This window comes from Garra rufa, chromosome 6 (assembly GCF_049309525.1).
Source record: "Garra rufa chromosome 6, GarRuf1.0, whole genome shotgun sequence".
Taxonomy (NCBI): Eukaryota; Metazoa; Chordata; class Actinopteri; order Cypriniformes; family Cyprinidae; genus Garra; species Garra rufa.
This window is the reverse complement of record NC_133366.1, coordinates 17,616,598-17,630,859: the sequence shown is the minus strand read 5'-3', so window position 1 is coordinate 17,630,859 and position 14,262 is coordinate 17,616,598. Positions and strand designations below refer to the sequence as shown.

At 37.0% G+C, this 14,262-nt stretch overlaps 1 protein-coding gene across 1 annotated transcript; it reads left to right on the top strand.

The window, feature by feature from the left end:
- Positions 1-780: 780 nt before the first annotated feature.
- On the top strand, positions 781-12,824 carry LOC141337117 (uncharacterized). The gene is made up of 6 exons (XM_073842877.1): positions 781-1,189; positions 1,918-1,999; positions 10,603-10,905; positions 11,235-11,555; positions 11,645-11,923; positions 12,028-12,824. The coding sequence occupies exons 2-6, from the start codon at positions 1,948-1,950 to the stop codon at positions 12,339-12,341; spliced, it is 1,269 nt and encodes a 422-aa protein (XP_073698978.1). The 5' UTR covers positions 781-1,189; positions 1,918-1,947; the 3' UTR covers positions 12,342-12,824.
- Positions 12,825-14,262: the final 1,438 nt, after the last annotated feature.

Sequence of the window (14,262 nt, the reverse complement as noted above, 5' to 3'; positions counted from 1 at the left end):
TATAAGTATTTCATACATAGGCCTATATAATACCCTTGAAACTTCAGATTTATAACAGACTGTTTTTAGCCTTTCTTTGGATAAGAGAATTTGTTTATACTTGAGAAATATAGGGTATATTAAATATGTACTTTTATTTAAGTAAGTTTAGCATTTTAATTGTTAAATGATTAAATGTTTATGTATGTTTTCTTTGTATTGATTCGTTTTAGAAATAAAAATCTACTTTGCTATTTACAAGTTAGTTTGTCCTTAATAAAAAAACTTTCTAATTGTTCTATGTTTTTCCTCTCTGTAGGCCTAGTCCTGTGTTATTTACTTATAAACAATCAATCAAACAAACAAACAAACAAACAAAAAAAACCCAATAAATCTGGCACAGTGTCAGATTATATTTACAATTTTGTTTTTTGTTTTTATTGATAGTGTACGGACTTTCTGGTGGAGTAGATATAGTTTTAGACTTGATAAGGCGTTAATTGGTGAATTCGTAAGTTTAAATATTTAAATATTTTTTTTTTTAATTTTTTTTAATTATTTAAAACGTTTATGTTAGCTATAGGACTATTAGAATTATATATGACATCTACATAAACAAAATGGAATGGCATTACGTCTAATCGGAGAAATTAAACATGATGGATATAAGAAGAAAATACATATTTAACTCTGTCAGAGTCATAAAGGATAAATCTAAACACCTATACCTATGTGCGCATGCCCACATGCATATTCGAAACCTCGTGCGCATGCGTTGAAACAAACGTGAACGGGGCTCACTGACTGCAGTCAGAGCTCAACTGGAGTAGTTTTGGGTTAGTGGATATTTTTCATTGCCAACTTTTTTAGTTTGTTGTCTCGACACAAATGAAATCCCACCTTAGACTTTAGTAAATGTTAATCGTGACATTAAGGATTTTGTATTTTTGTGACGATAGTGTTCAGTTGTCAACCGCAAACTTGTCAGGCAGCCTTCTTCCGTGTTTTCATCATTTCTTCTATCATCGACTTTATTCCACTTTAGTTCATTATGAATGAACTGTTAAAGTTCAGAGGTGTTAAATCGTTTCGCATGCTTTTTTGACTCGTCTAACGTGTGTTCAAACGTTGTGTCAAAAGAACTCTGAAGAATAGCGAGATTTTTGATTGGGGGATTCCTAAAGTTCAACGGAGGATAATTACGGGACAGGTGAGTAAAGGCTAATATTTCTAGTCAGGGAGTGTGTTTTTATGTAAAATGTAGGCCTTTTTACTCAGCCGAGCATAAGCTGAAGCTGTAACTGTACTTTCGCCGCCATATCTTCTCACATCTGTTGTTGTTCACGAACGTGAAAATGGTGAGATTTAAAGTGGCGTAGTATATTTATCTTTCTGTCTCCGTTTTTCAGATCATCAGTATCTTATATTGATAACAGCTCACTCAAAGATAGTGTAGGGATTTTTTTCCATACACATGGTCGTCCATTTATTGCCTTAGGGTGCAAAGACGTTCTTCTCATGCTTTGTTTTTTTTTTCTAAGTTCCACTAGTTGACTCACTTTTAAACAACTTTATCACAGCCATCACAGAAACTGTATGCAGTTTTAAAGTTTTCAATATAATAAAAGCAAAGTCAGAGTTAAATCTTACAGTGATAAATGTAATTTTACAACCACTCTGATTTTACTTTTACTTATAATAATGATGATGATAATAGTGTGCACAATTATTGTGCAAATACATTTGCAAGGATATTAATAATTTATTAATGAGTTAATATTTATAACAATACATTACTAATTATTAAATTAATCTTCCTGAATGCTGTACTCCTAAAAACATCAGAAAAATATTGGAAGCATGGAAGAGACAAAATAGTATTGATATTACAAGACATTACACTCTTTTGTCTACATTTCATTTGCTCTTATTATTAAGTCCTCCAGTTCCAGAGGCCACCGGACAACTATGCAGCAATTTCACCCATTGAAGAACTTCCTTTACCTCCTCCTTACCATTGGTAATGTAGATTTTTAGGGCCCGAGCACCGATGGTGTGAGGACCCTATTGGATCTGCTTCGTTTATTATTATTAGGGCCCGAGCCCAAAAGGGCGAAGGCCCTATTGTTCTTCTAAGGATTCTTATTTGTTTTTTTTTTTTTTTTTTTATTTTTATTTTTTTTCAACCGTTGGGGCACTTTTGGGGGCCTTAACATACTCAAAAACTCTTGAAAATTTGCACACACGTCGGAATCTGCCGTCGTCCGGACGCCACAGAGGCTGGGACCCGGGCGTGGTTCAGGGCCTCTACAGCGCCCCCTGGAACACAGTTTGAAAACTTGATGTACTGCGAACACATACTTGCGCGTATTGATATGAAACTCGGTACACATATAGAACTCATCGAGCTGAACAACTTTTGTACTCTATGTCATGGGCTCCACGCAACAGGAAGTGAGATATTTAGGGCTGTTTAAAAAGCGCATGCTCTGGAATTTAACGTACTCCTCCCAGGAATTCCATGGGATTGTCACCAAACTCGGTCAGCATGATCTCAAGACATTGGGGACGCTAAATTGCGAGGAGATTTTTGATATCTCGAACGGTTTGGCCGTGGCAAGGCGACAAAGTTATGGCGAGAAATGAGAAACAGGAAGTGTCTAATAACTGTTGCACACATTGCCTGATTCTGATGGAACTTCACCAGTTTGTTCCTTGTATGATGCCGATTCCATAAATGTGACTATTATGAGTCAAAGTTATAGCGCCACCAACTGGCAGCAGGAAACGTGTCATTTTCAAAATGCTTTGAAATCAGCCTCTTAATTTTACTCGATTTTCTTTAAACTTCATCAAAATCATGTCAAAACACGGCCGATAAAGAATATGTAAAGGGGTCGATGATAAATCAAATGCTGTTGCCATGGCAACGTGTCAAACTTTAAAATTACATTCCTGTCTTTTCGAGGCAGATAACATGCTTAGAATTTCATGAAACTCAACACACACATCAATATTAATTATAGTTAGACACTGGCAAAAGGTCATAAATGGGCGTGGAGCAGGCACTCTATAGCGCCATCTTTTGACAAAAGTTGGGGGGTTAGTTTTTCCTACAGTCACCAAACTCTGTACTTATATTGCTCTCATCAATCTGGACAACTTTCTAAATCAAACTCATTAGCTAAGACCAACAGAAAGCCGGCTATTTTGATTTGAAGGTGGATTTTTTGAAAAATCAGGCTGTAAACAAATTCACACTACTCCTAAGAACAACCAGCTGTTCACACCAAACTTTTTTAACATGAAGAGAAGATTCTGAAGATGTTAAATTGCGAGCGGATTTTGGATATCTTGAACGGTGTTGACGTGGTGATTTTTTAAAGATGTAGTAAAAAACATAACCCTAATTTTTTATATCTTTAAAGTGCAGCATCCAAACTCTTTAAAACTTTTTTCACACAGAGATCTAATCATTCTGAGCAAGTGCTGGAAATATTAATTTTATACAAGCTTCAATGAATTAAAGAAAATTAAAAAAATAACTCAGAAACCTGCTGTCACTCTGGTGAATGTCTCTACAGTATGTGTGTGCGTTCAGTCAGGCACAGAGAAGCTCATTATTGCAGGGGGGAGGGGTGAGAGGCAGAGAGGGTGACAGAGTAGAGAGCCATTCTACAGACCATCTTTGAACAAAAAATGCACATATGTATTATAATTACATAAATATGTCTGATCTTTGAGAGTCTGATATTTTGAGAAAATATAAAGGGTCACTAAGTCTTTCATTGTTCGTATTTTGCAGTTGTTGTTTTTTATTTATTTTTTACTTAACTGTACCATGAACTTGTCCTATTCAGTCACATAGCAAAAGATTTAAAAAAATACAACTTTTTAGCATGATCAATTTATCTTCATTGATAGACAATATTTACATAGTGTTATTTATTGAATATAAAATAATAATAATAAAAAATTAAGACAAACTTTGACAACAAATCAAACGTTACTGTTATCTCTTCAAAACATCTGAAAACCATAATTTTAAGATCAGTTATATATATATATATATATATATATATATATGTATCACCCCGTTAAAATACTCAACTTGATTTTTACAGATATTTTGAAAGAATGAAGCATTTATAGAGCACTTTATTGTGTATTGCTGTACACCCACATGAACTGTGTTCATGTTCATGTTAATACACAGTACATAAACTTTATATGAATACTTCTTTTAGCTTAATATTAATTAACATTAATAAATGCTATTTATTTATTGGTCATGTTAACTAATATAGTTAAATTTAACAAATGAAACTGGATGGCAACATTTTATATTTTGTGTGTATGTGTCTGTGTGTTGATTTTAAAGTCTAACGCTTTCAATTCTGTAAACTTAAAAACTAAACTAGCAGAGGGTTACTGTGAATGCATGTGCCAACTGGGCACCGTCTTCCTTATTGATTCTTAGTTATGTAGCGCTTAAGAGTGATGTCTTGTAACAGGAGGAGTCACCAGCAAAGCAATATCCACACAAAACTTGTACAGATAGGTAACGATGACATTTAAGCAGAAGTGGTGGACGTAAAGCAAGCAATAATAACATTTTGTTATCATCATGAATCATGTTCTTATCATCATCATCAGAGTATTGGGAAAATTTTGCATATTGGTTCACAGTTGGCATTATCTGAAGTCCTTGCATTGATTGCATTTAATTAAATCAACATTATATTTGGTCAGTCTGATCTTGAGGCCTTAGAGATGTTAAATTGTGAGGATCTTGAGTTTTCATTGAGTTGTTATAACTTAGCCATAAAATGTCTGATCTGCCACAAAATTCACAGGTTTGGTAAGAGTCCTGGCCTGAAGACACCTAAAGGCCAATATTCAGATATTATCATAGCGCCACTTGTTGGCAGCAGGATATATCATATCTTTCACTAACTCAAACATACCAAGGTCAATCTGCACCAAACTTCATATGTTTGATAATAGTGCTGGCCTGAACACATCTACATGCCAATAATCAGTTATAGGCATAGCGCCACCAGCTGGCAGCGGCAAGTTTGGCACATTTAAATGACTTATGACATATTTTTTCTATATTTACTGTTTTAAAAGCATACTGCCCACCGTTTGCTGATTTCCTGAAGCCACCGGTCGGCGGTGAGCCCAGGTGCGAGGGCCCGTTCATCGCTGCTCGCAGCTTTAATTATTATTATTATTATTATTCTTCTCCAAAATGAATCGTATTTTTGAGGGCTTAGACATACCCGAAAACTCATGAAACTTCGCACACACATCAGACCTGGCGAAAATTTACGTCTGATATGGGTTGCAGAAGTGGGTGTGGCAAAACGGCTCGACAGCGCCACCTTTACACGTTCCGCGGTGTGCGCATTCAACTGTGATTCACGTACATGCACGAAAATAGGTACACAGATGTAACACACCAATACCTACAAAAAAGCCTCTTGGAGCAAAATTTGACACCCAACAGGAAGTCGGTTATTTTTAATTTTCTCAGCAAAATTTGTGTCATTTTTGCCATTTTCAGGCCTCGTACTTGAACGAACTCCTCCTAGAGATTTATTCGGATCAACGGCAAATTTGGTGAGTCTAATCTAAAGCCCTTTGTGACGTTAAATTGCGAAGATCTAGAGTTTTCATCGGAGGGCGTGTCCGTGGCGGCCTGGCAAATTTCGATGCTTCGCCATGAAAAAGGAAGTTGCTATAACTCAGGCATAAAATGCCCGATCTGCCCCAAACTTCACATGTGTGATAACACTCCTGACCTGATGACATCTACATGTCCATATTCTGTTTTACTCATAGCGCCACCTGCTGGCACCAGGAAGTGTCATGCTGTACTCTGCAACAAACTCCTCCAAAAGATTTAATCAGATCAACACCAAAATCGGTCAGTCTAATATAAAGGCCTTAATGATGTTAAATAGCGAAGATCTTGAGTTTTCGTTGAAGGGTGTGTCCGTGGCGACCTGGCAAATTTCGTGGTCTCGCCATGGATATAAAACTTGTTATAACTCAGCCATAAAATGTCCGATTTGCCTCAAACTTCACATGTTCGATAAGAGTCCTGGCCTGAACCAATCTGAAGGCCTATATTCTATTATAATCACAGCGCCACCTGTTGGCAATAGGAAATGACTTGTACCAAACTCCTCCTAGAGATTTAATGATATCAACATTATATTTGGTCAGTCTGATCTCGAGGCCTTAGAGATGTTAAATTGTGAAGATCTTGAGTTTTCGTTAAAGGGCGTGTCCATGGCGGCCTGACAAAGTTTGATGTTTCGCCATGGACATAAAAGTTGTTATAACTCAGCCATAAAATGTCCGATCTGCCTCAAACTTCACATGTTTGGTAAAAGTCCTGGCCTGAAGACATCTAAAGGCCAATATACAGATATTATTATAGCGCCACCTATTGGCAGCAGGATATATCATATCTTGCACTAACTCACACATACCAAGGTCAATCTGCACCAAACTTCATATGTTTGATCAAAGTGCTGGCCTGAACACATCTACATGCCAATAATCAGTTATAGGCATAGCGCCACCAGCTGGCAGCAGGAAGTTTGGCACATTTAAGTGACTTTGATCTATTTTTCCTACATTTACTGTATTAAAAGCATACTGCCCACCGTTTGCTGTGTTCCTAAAGCCACCGGTCGGCGGTGAGCCCGTGTGCGAGGGCCCGTTCATCGCTGCTTGCAGCTTTAATTATTATTATTCTTCTTCTCCGGAATGAATCGCATTTTTGAGGGCCTAAACATACCCGAAAACTCATGAAACTTTGCACACACATCAAACCTGGCGAAAATGGACATCTGATATGGGTTGCAGAAGTGGGTGTGGCAAAATGGCTCAATAGCGCCACCTTTACACGTTCCGCGGTGTGCGCATTCAGCTGTGATTCACGTACATGCACGCAAATCGGTACACACATGTAACTCACCAATACCTACAAAAAAGCCTCCTGGGACAAAATCCGAAACCCAACAGGAAGTCGGTTATTATTAATTTTCTTAGCAAAATTTGTGTCATTTTTGCCATTTTCAGGCGTCATACTTGAACGAACTCCTCCTAGAGATTTATTCGGATCAACACCAAATTTGGTGAGTCTATTCTAAAGCCCTTTGTGACGTTAAATTGCGAAGATCTAGAGTTTTCATCAGAGGGCGTGTCCGTGGCGGCCTCGCAAATTTCGATGTTTCGCAATGAAAAAGGAAGCTGCTATAACTCAGGCATAAAATGCCCGATCTGCCCCAAACTTCACATGTGTGATAACACTCCTGACCTGAAGACATTTACAAGCCCATATTCAGTTTTACTCATAGCGCCACCTGCAGGCACCAGGAAGTGTCATGCTGTACTCTGCAACAAATTCCTCCTGGAGATTTAATCAGATCAACACCAAAATCGGTCAGTCTAATAAAAAGGCTTTAGCGATGTTAAATTGCGAAGATCTTGAGTTTTCGTTGAAGGGCGTGTCCGTGGCGGCCTGGCAAATTTCGTGGTCTCGCCATGGATATAAATCTTGTTATAACTCAGCCATAAAATGTCCGATTTGCCTCAAGCTTCACATGTTCGATAAGAGTCCTGGCCTGAACCAATCTGAAGGCCTATATTCTATTATAATCACAGCGCCACCTGTTGGCAACAGGAAATGACTTGTACCAAACTCCTCCTAGAGATTTAATGATATCAACATTATATTTGGTCAGTCTGATCTCGAGGCCTTAGAGATGTTAAATTGTGAAGATCTTGAGTTTTCGTTAAAGGGCGTGTCCGTGGCGGCCTGACAAAGTTTGATGTTTCGCCATGGACATAAAAGTTGTTATAACTCAGCCATAAAATGTCCGATCTGCCTCAAACTTCACATGTTTGGTAAGAGTCCTGGCCTGAAGACATCTAAAGGCCAATATAAAGATATTATTATAGTGCCACCTATTGGCAGCAGGATATATCATATCTTGCACTAACTCACACATACCAAGGTCAATCTGCACCAAACTTAATATGTTTGATGAAAGTGCTGGCATGAACACATCTACATGCCAATAATCAGTTATAGGCATAGCGCCACCAGCTGGCAGCAGAAAGTTTGGCATATTTAAGTGACTTTGATCTATTTTTCCTACATTTACTGTATTAAAAGCATACTGCCCACCGTTTGCTGTGTTCCTAAAGCCACCAGTCGGCGGTGAGCCCGTGTGCGAGGGCCCGTTCATCGCTGCTTGCAGCTTTAATTTTGTTTGTTGTTGTTGTCAAAAAAGTTAAGTTTACATACACCGACCTTGCAGAATCTGCAAAATATTAATTATTTAATATTAAAATATTAATTATTAAAAAAAACAATTGGAGGGATCATACAAAATGCATGTAATTAAAAAAAAAAAGACAGTTCAAAAGTTTACATAAACTTGATTCTTAATACTGTGTTGTTACCTGAATAATCCACAGCTGTGTTTATTTTTTGTTTAGTGATAGTTGTTCATGAGTCTCTTGTTTGTCCAGAACAGTTAAACTGCCCGCTGTTCTTCAGAAAAATCCTTCAGGTCCCACAAATTTTGCTTTTTTTTTTTTTTTTTTTTTTTTTTTTTTTTTTTTTTTTTTAGCATTTTTGTGTAATTGAACTCTTTCCAACAATGACTGTATGATTTTGAGATCCTTCTTTTCACATTGAGGACAACTGAAGGACTCATGTAGCTATTTGCTACCTGATGCTCCAGAAGGAAACACAATGCATTAAGAGCCAGGGGTGTAAACTTTTTGAATTCGAAGATCAGGGTAAATTGGGCAATACTAAAAAAAAAAAAAAAAAAGATTCTTAGGTAAAATAAGAAGAATGTACACATTTTACTTTGTTCAAAAGGTTACATCCCTGGCTCTTAATGCCATGTTTTCCTTCTGGTGCATGTGTGAGCATTTGAACCTTCTGTATTAGTTGTAAGAGTCCCTCAGTTGTCCTCAGTGTGAAAAGATGGATCTCAAATCATACAGTCATTAGCTATGTTTCCATCCAAAAATGCGAATTTAACTTGTGCGCAAAACTGGAACATCGCATAAAACATTTGCGCATAAAGCAGCGTTTCCATCCAACAAGACAAAGAGAACAAAATCGTCACTTGCTGACAAACTTCCTCTAAATATCACTAAGAAAACTAGGATAAGTCACCGAAAATAATAATTTTCATATAAATATAATTAATGGAAGGGATTGTAGTAGGGATGTGACGGTAAGGAAATTATCCCACCGGTTAATTGACGCGGCAACACAGGCAATACCAGTATCACCGAGGGGGGTAGTTCGTTAAAGTTTTCCCACGTTCCCACGCTTTTCTTCGTTTTTAAAATAGCTTGTAAATGCCCGTGCATGAGCATTTTACTTTTACTTTCAAATTAGCTGCAATTCGGCGTCAAATGATTGAATGGACGACAACAAAAGAGTACGACAAACTCACTTAGTCTATATTAAACAGAATTATTAATTTATTAACAAAAATAAAATAACTGTTAAGTAACTTACAGAAAGTGTAATTATAAAAAAAAAAAACAGGCCTACTGAAAATCAGCAAACACGGTGGAATGAATAAGAATCGAATGTTCTTCCAATGAGCTTCCAAAATCACCTTTCAGATAAAAGGCAGCAGTCAACAGGCCTTTTTAAAATCCAAAATATTTTAAAACAGGCGGTTTTATATTTTGTTTCAAAAATCTTTCGCCAAGGTCTTGTCTTTCTTACCACACTCGGCTCACACTCCTCGTGTGATGAATTAAATCGGACTCCTGCCGCAGATCTGTGATGCGACTATTGAGCAGCTGCGTTCAGTTTTTAATTGCACGGTTTGTTTTCTAACTGAATTAAATGATTTTTATTACTATAAAAAAAATCTAAATGTGGTTGTCAAGTGACAAAACTGGTGAAGGAAACATTTCAGAATGACCAATACAACATTTCTGATGCTGTGCAACAAGATGGGTCGGCTGGTTAGTCGAGTTACCCCGTTCCATCGTGCAGTCACATGATGTTTTTAATACGCATGGAGGAATTTATTCGGTAAAAGTGTTTCCATCATATTTTATGCGCATTTTTCCTTATCGGATAAAAAGTTTATCCTACTCAGTTGTGCGCATAAGTTTTTTATGCGCATTTTCAGAATTTATGCGCATTTTGCCGTTTCTATTCAGATATTTTTCATGCGATATTCCAAAATGCGCATAAAAATAGGTGGATGGAAACACAGCTATTGTTGGAAAGGGTTCAAATACATAAAAATGCTGAAACAGAATTATCTGAAGAACAGCGGGCAGTTTACCTGTTCGGGACAAACAAGTGACTCATGAACAACTATCACTAAACAAAAAACAAAAAAAACAAAACAAAAAAAAACAGCTGTGGATCATGCAGGTAACAACACAGTATTAAGAATCAAGTGTATGTAAACTTTTGAACGGGGTCATTTTTAGCAAGGATCTAAATCAGAGTATTTCATTTCTGTTAGATCATACTGTTATGTTCATGTATGTTACAATCAAATATGTTCTTCTAAATTTACTTTTTTATTCTCTTTTTCCTGCTAGGACCCTGTCTAGGTGAAATTTTGACCCCTATTGCTGTGAATATTGGGGATACTGCGAATTTCACTTGTAATAAGACATGTAATGGAAACCTCTTATGGACATTCGACACTGACAATGAAAAACTGGAAGTTTTAGAATGTGTCAAAGAGACTTGCACCAAAAAAGAAAACTTTAAGAACAGAGTGAGCCCCAAACCTGGAGCCCTGTCTCTAGACTTGTATCCTGTTCTGTACAATGATCAAGGCTGGTACACAGTCGCGTGTGATTCAGAGCGTGTCTGTAGATTCCACTTGGAAGCACTTGGTAAGTTCTTTTATTTTTTATTTAAAGCCATTTAGCCAGGGCTGCTGCTCTCTTTTCATGTCTATGATGAGTCACGCAGGTACTGGGCTACTCTGCAGTGGTTCCTACCAGAACCAGTCTAAAATAGTCAGAATATAAATCATGAATATAATCATGAACCATAGTGATTCATGATAAGCCAATAACAAGGTTTGGAAAATGGATTAATGATGTACTCATGATGACAGTGACATACAATTATTTGAATGGTAATGTTTATCACCCTACTGTGAAGCTTCCAAATGTTAAATGTGATCTAATGCTTTGTTTTGTGTTTTGTCGTTGTTTAGTACCCACTACTGTGAGCACCCCAGTCAGAAGCAACATCACACTACATTGCTATGCACGCACAGAGAAACAGATTGCTGATGACAATGTGGACATCCTGTGGAAAAAAGATGACAAAATGGTGATACAAGTTCAAAAAGGAGTTACAACATATGGCTCAGGTTTTACAGGCAGGGCATCGCTTTCACTACCTCATTATAAAGATGGAGATCTTTCCCTTAACATCCTCGGGGTCACCCCATCAGATAAGGGATTGTATCGGTGCTATCACAGAGCTGAAGATATGCATGGTTATCCTGCCTCTGTCACTCTCAATGTTACAGGTTGTTGAATATTACATTTTTTACAGTTACTTTTTTGTCCTGTGAAAAAAAGGCAAATGTTTAACTAAAATGTGCAATTCTTTCTTCAGCTTATCAAAAGGTCTTTGAAAAAAAGTTTGGTGAAAATCTGACCCTGGACCTGTTCGGCTCTGACAGTGTGAAGGTAACTTTCAATGGCCATGATGCAGCGGAAACCCTGGTTTGCAGTGTGTCAGGAAGCAACACATGTTCATCTGACTACAATCACAGAGTATCTGTCATAAATGGCTTCCTCGTGCTGCGTGATTTAACACTCTCTGATACAGGCACATTTACTGTCAGAGACAAGATGGGTGAAGTCATTGGTGTCAACACCGTCACGGTGGAGGGTAAGTTCTAAATCAAACGAGTTTCATTTTTGTTGTTTACCTTTTTTTGTGATAATTGGCTTTCACTTGCATTCAGAATTAAAGTTATTTTCTGTCGTCCACAGGTGTGACCCAGAGACATCACTACATAGCTATGTCCGTGCCAGTTGGTTTCATTCTCATTTGCCTGTTCCTTTGCTGGCAATATCATAGACAGACACAACCACTGCAATATCGCATCAGTTATAATACGATGCAGGCTGCTGTTGATATAAATCCAGAACCATCGAGAGAGCCTGCGTGCATTGGATTGTCGCAACAAGAAACCAACCCAGAGCCTGACATTCGTCCACGCACACCTGTAGAGGAGACCATGCCTGAGACTGAGAGGACCATTGAGAAACAAGACAACACTGAGAAGTATATAGAAGTAATATAGGAATGCTTTAAGAGAACTGAAAAACAGCTCAGGTGTTCTCTTTCTGCTGTATTATATGCTATGTGATGGCATTATATTTATTAGTTGTTCTTTAAATAACTGCACAACTGTGCCAAAGAACAATATGCAAAACTCAAAGAGAAAGGAATTTTTACCTCAGGAAGACCTATGCCTGCAGTCTTGCAGGCGAAAATCAGGCAACATTTTCCGCTGTCAAAGGTGTAGCGATGTATGGAGTACAGCTCACCCAGAAGTCAAGCTGAAACCAACCGTTTCTCTTGGTTGCTGTCATGAATTCACGTGAGCGGAATTGGCGTGGACAAAAATCTTCACAGAGCAACGGTAAATGTGACTGCACCTTAATTTAGTGAAAACGTAGTGAAACAACACTTCAGCAACAAGTTGTTTTTCTGGGTCACTGATAGAACTGGAGTTTCATTTCAGGCTACTGATATGACTGATTCGCTCTGATGTTTCAAACACATTTTTGTACTATGCATTTTTTGTGTAAAACGTTTTTTTTTTTTTTTTTTTTCTTTTTTTTAAATGGGGAAGGTTACTTGGTGTACCTGTAGGATCACTATAAACATATAGTTTAATACCAAACAAACAGCTTTTTACAGTAGATTCCAGTTAGCCACCGACACCGAACCTTTCATCAAAGTTGTCCTAAAACCAAAACAATTCTTGTATGAGGACAACTTTGTTGAACTTTTTTGATCTTGCTACTTGTTTTGGGGGGTTATTGCTGTTCTAGGCTGCATGGATGGGCAGGGAGTGTTTGGCCAAAACAGAACCACACTGCCAAATCCAAATTGTATGCTAATTGATAGTCATCTTTGACAAAATGGTCCTGACAGAATTGTGATGTGTTTATGCTGGAAGCCCACCTCTTTTAGTGTGATGCTTCTTATTAAGCATTACTCTGCACTTTCTCTTGCTACGCTTTGATGCATTGCACTTTTTAATATACCTTTTCATCTTCTGGAAGTATGCTTTGAAATGTCATCTAAGACCTGAGAAGCCTAGTCTTTGCACTTCCTCTTGATGCACTGATATTTTGCACTTTTTTATATTGTTCATAAGCTTTACCTTTATAAATTTTGTTGTAGTTTAATAAAATGTTTGACAATGTATCTTTGAATGTTTGTGTATTTTATAAACTTTTGTGATCAAAAGCCATAATATATGAATGTGTGGTATATTGCTATATGTTTTTTTAAAGAAATATGACAAAATCAGACATTGTGTGGTTATGATCTGTTCTAATTCCACACATGTACATAAATGGTTCACCATGAAGTTTAAAGTTAAGACTTACATACTCATTTTATTTATTGTATTGTTACTACTGTTTCCCACATTTTAAAATGATAGTAAAGTTACCAAAAGTCTGTGAAACCCAGTAAAATTCAGTCATGACCAAAAATTTATGTAAATCTGAACTATTTTAGATTCTTAAGTAATAAAATCAGACATTAACATGGATTTACAGCATTGATTATACAGAATAGATTTTGTTCTTAAACCGTGTGTCATTTGTGTGACACACAAATGTCAAATATATAGATGTCTTTTCAACTCATCAGATGCCAATTAATATGATTCTTCAGGATCTCAATGAAAAGTCTATAACATACTTTGGTTACAACACCTTTTTTACCTTGTCAAAATCAGCCCTTTTCAAAGTGAGCTAATTTGTTGCATTGCTCTTTAAATCTGATGATGAGCAGACTGTAAACTTTAGCTGCATTTAGCCATGAAACTTGCTAACTAGCACATTATTAGAAAAGACGATTTGCAAAGATTCATTCATTCATGAGAATGACTTGATTTGGAAAATTGTATATTTATAAAGATTAAAAAATACCACTGGGTGGATTTTTATCATTAAAAGGGTGGTTGTGTACACACACTGCCA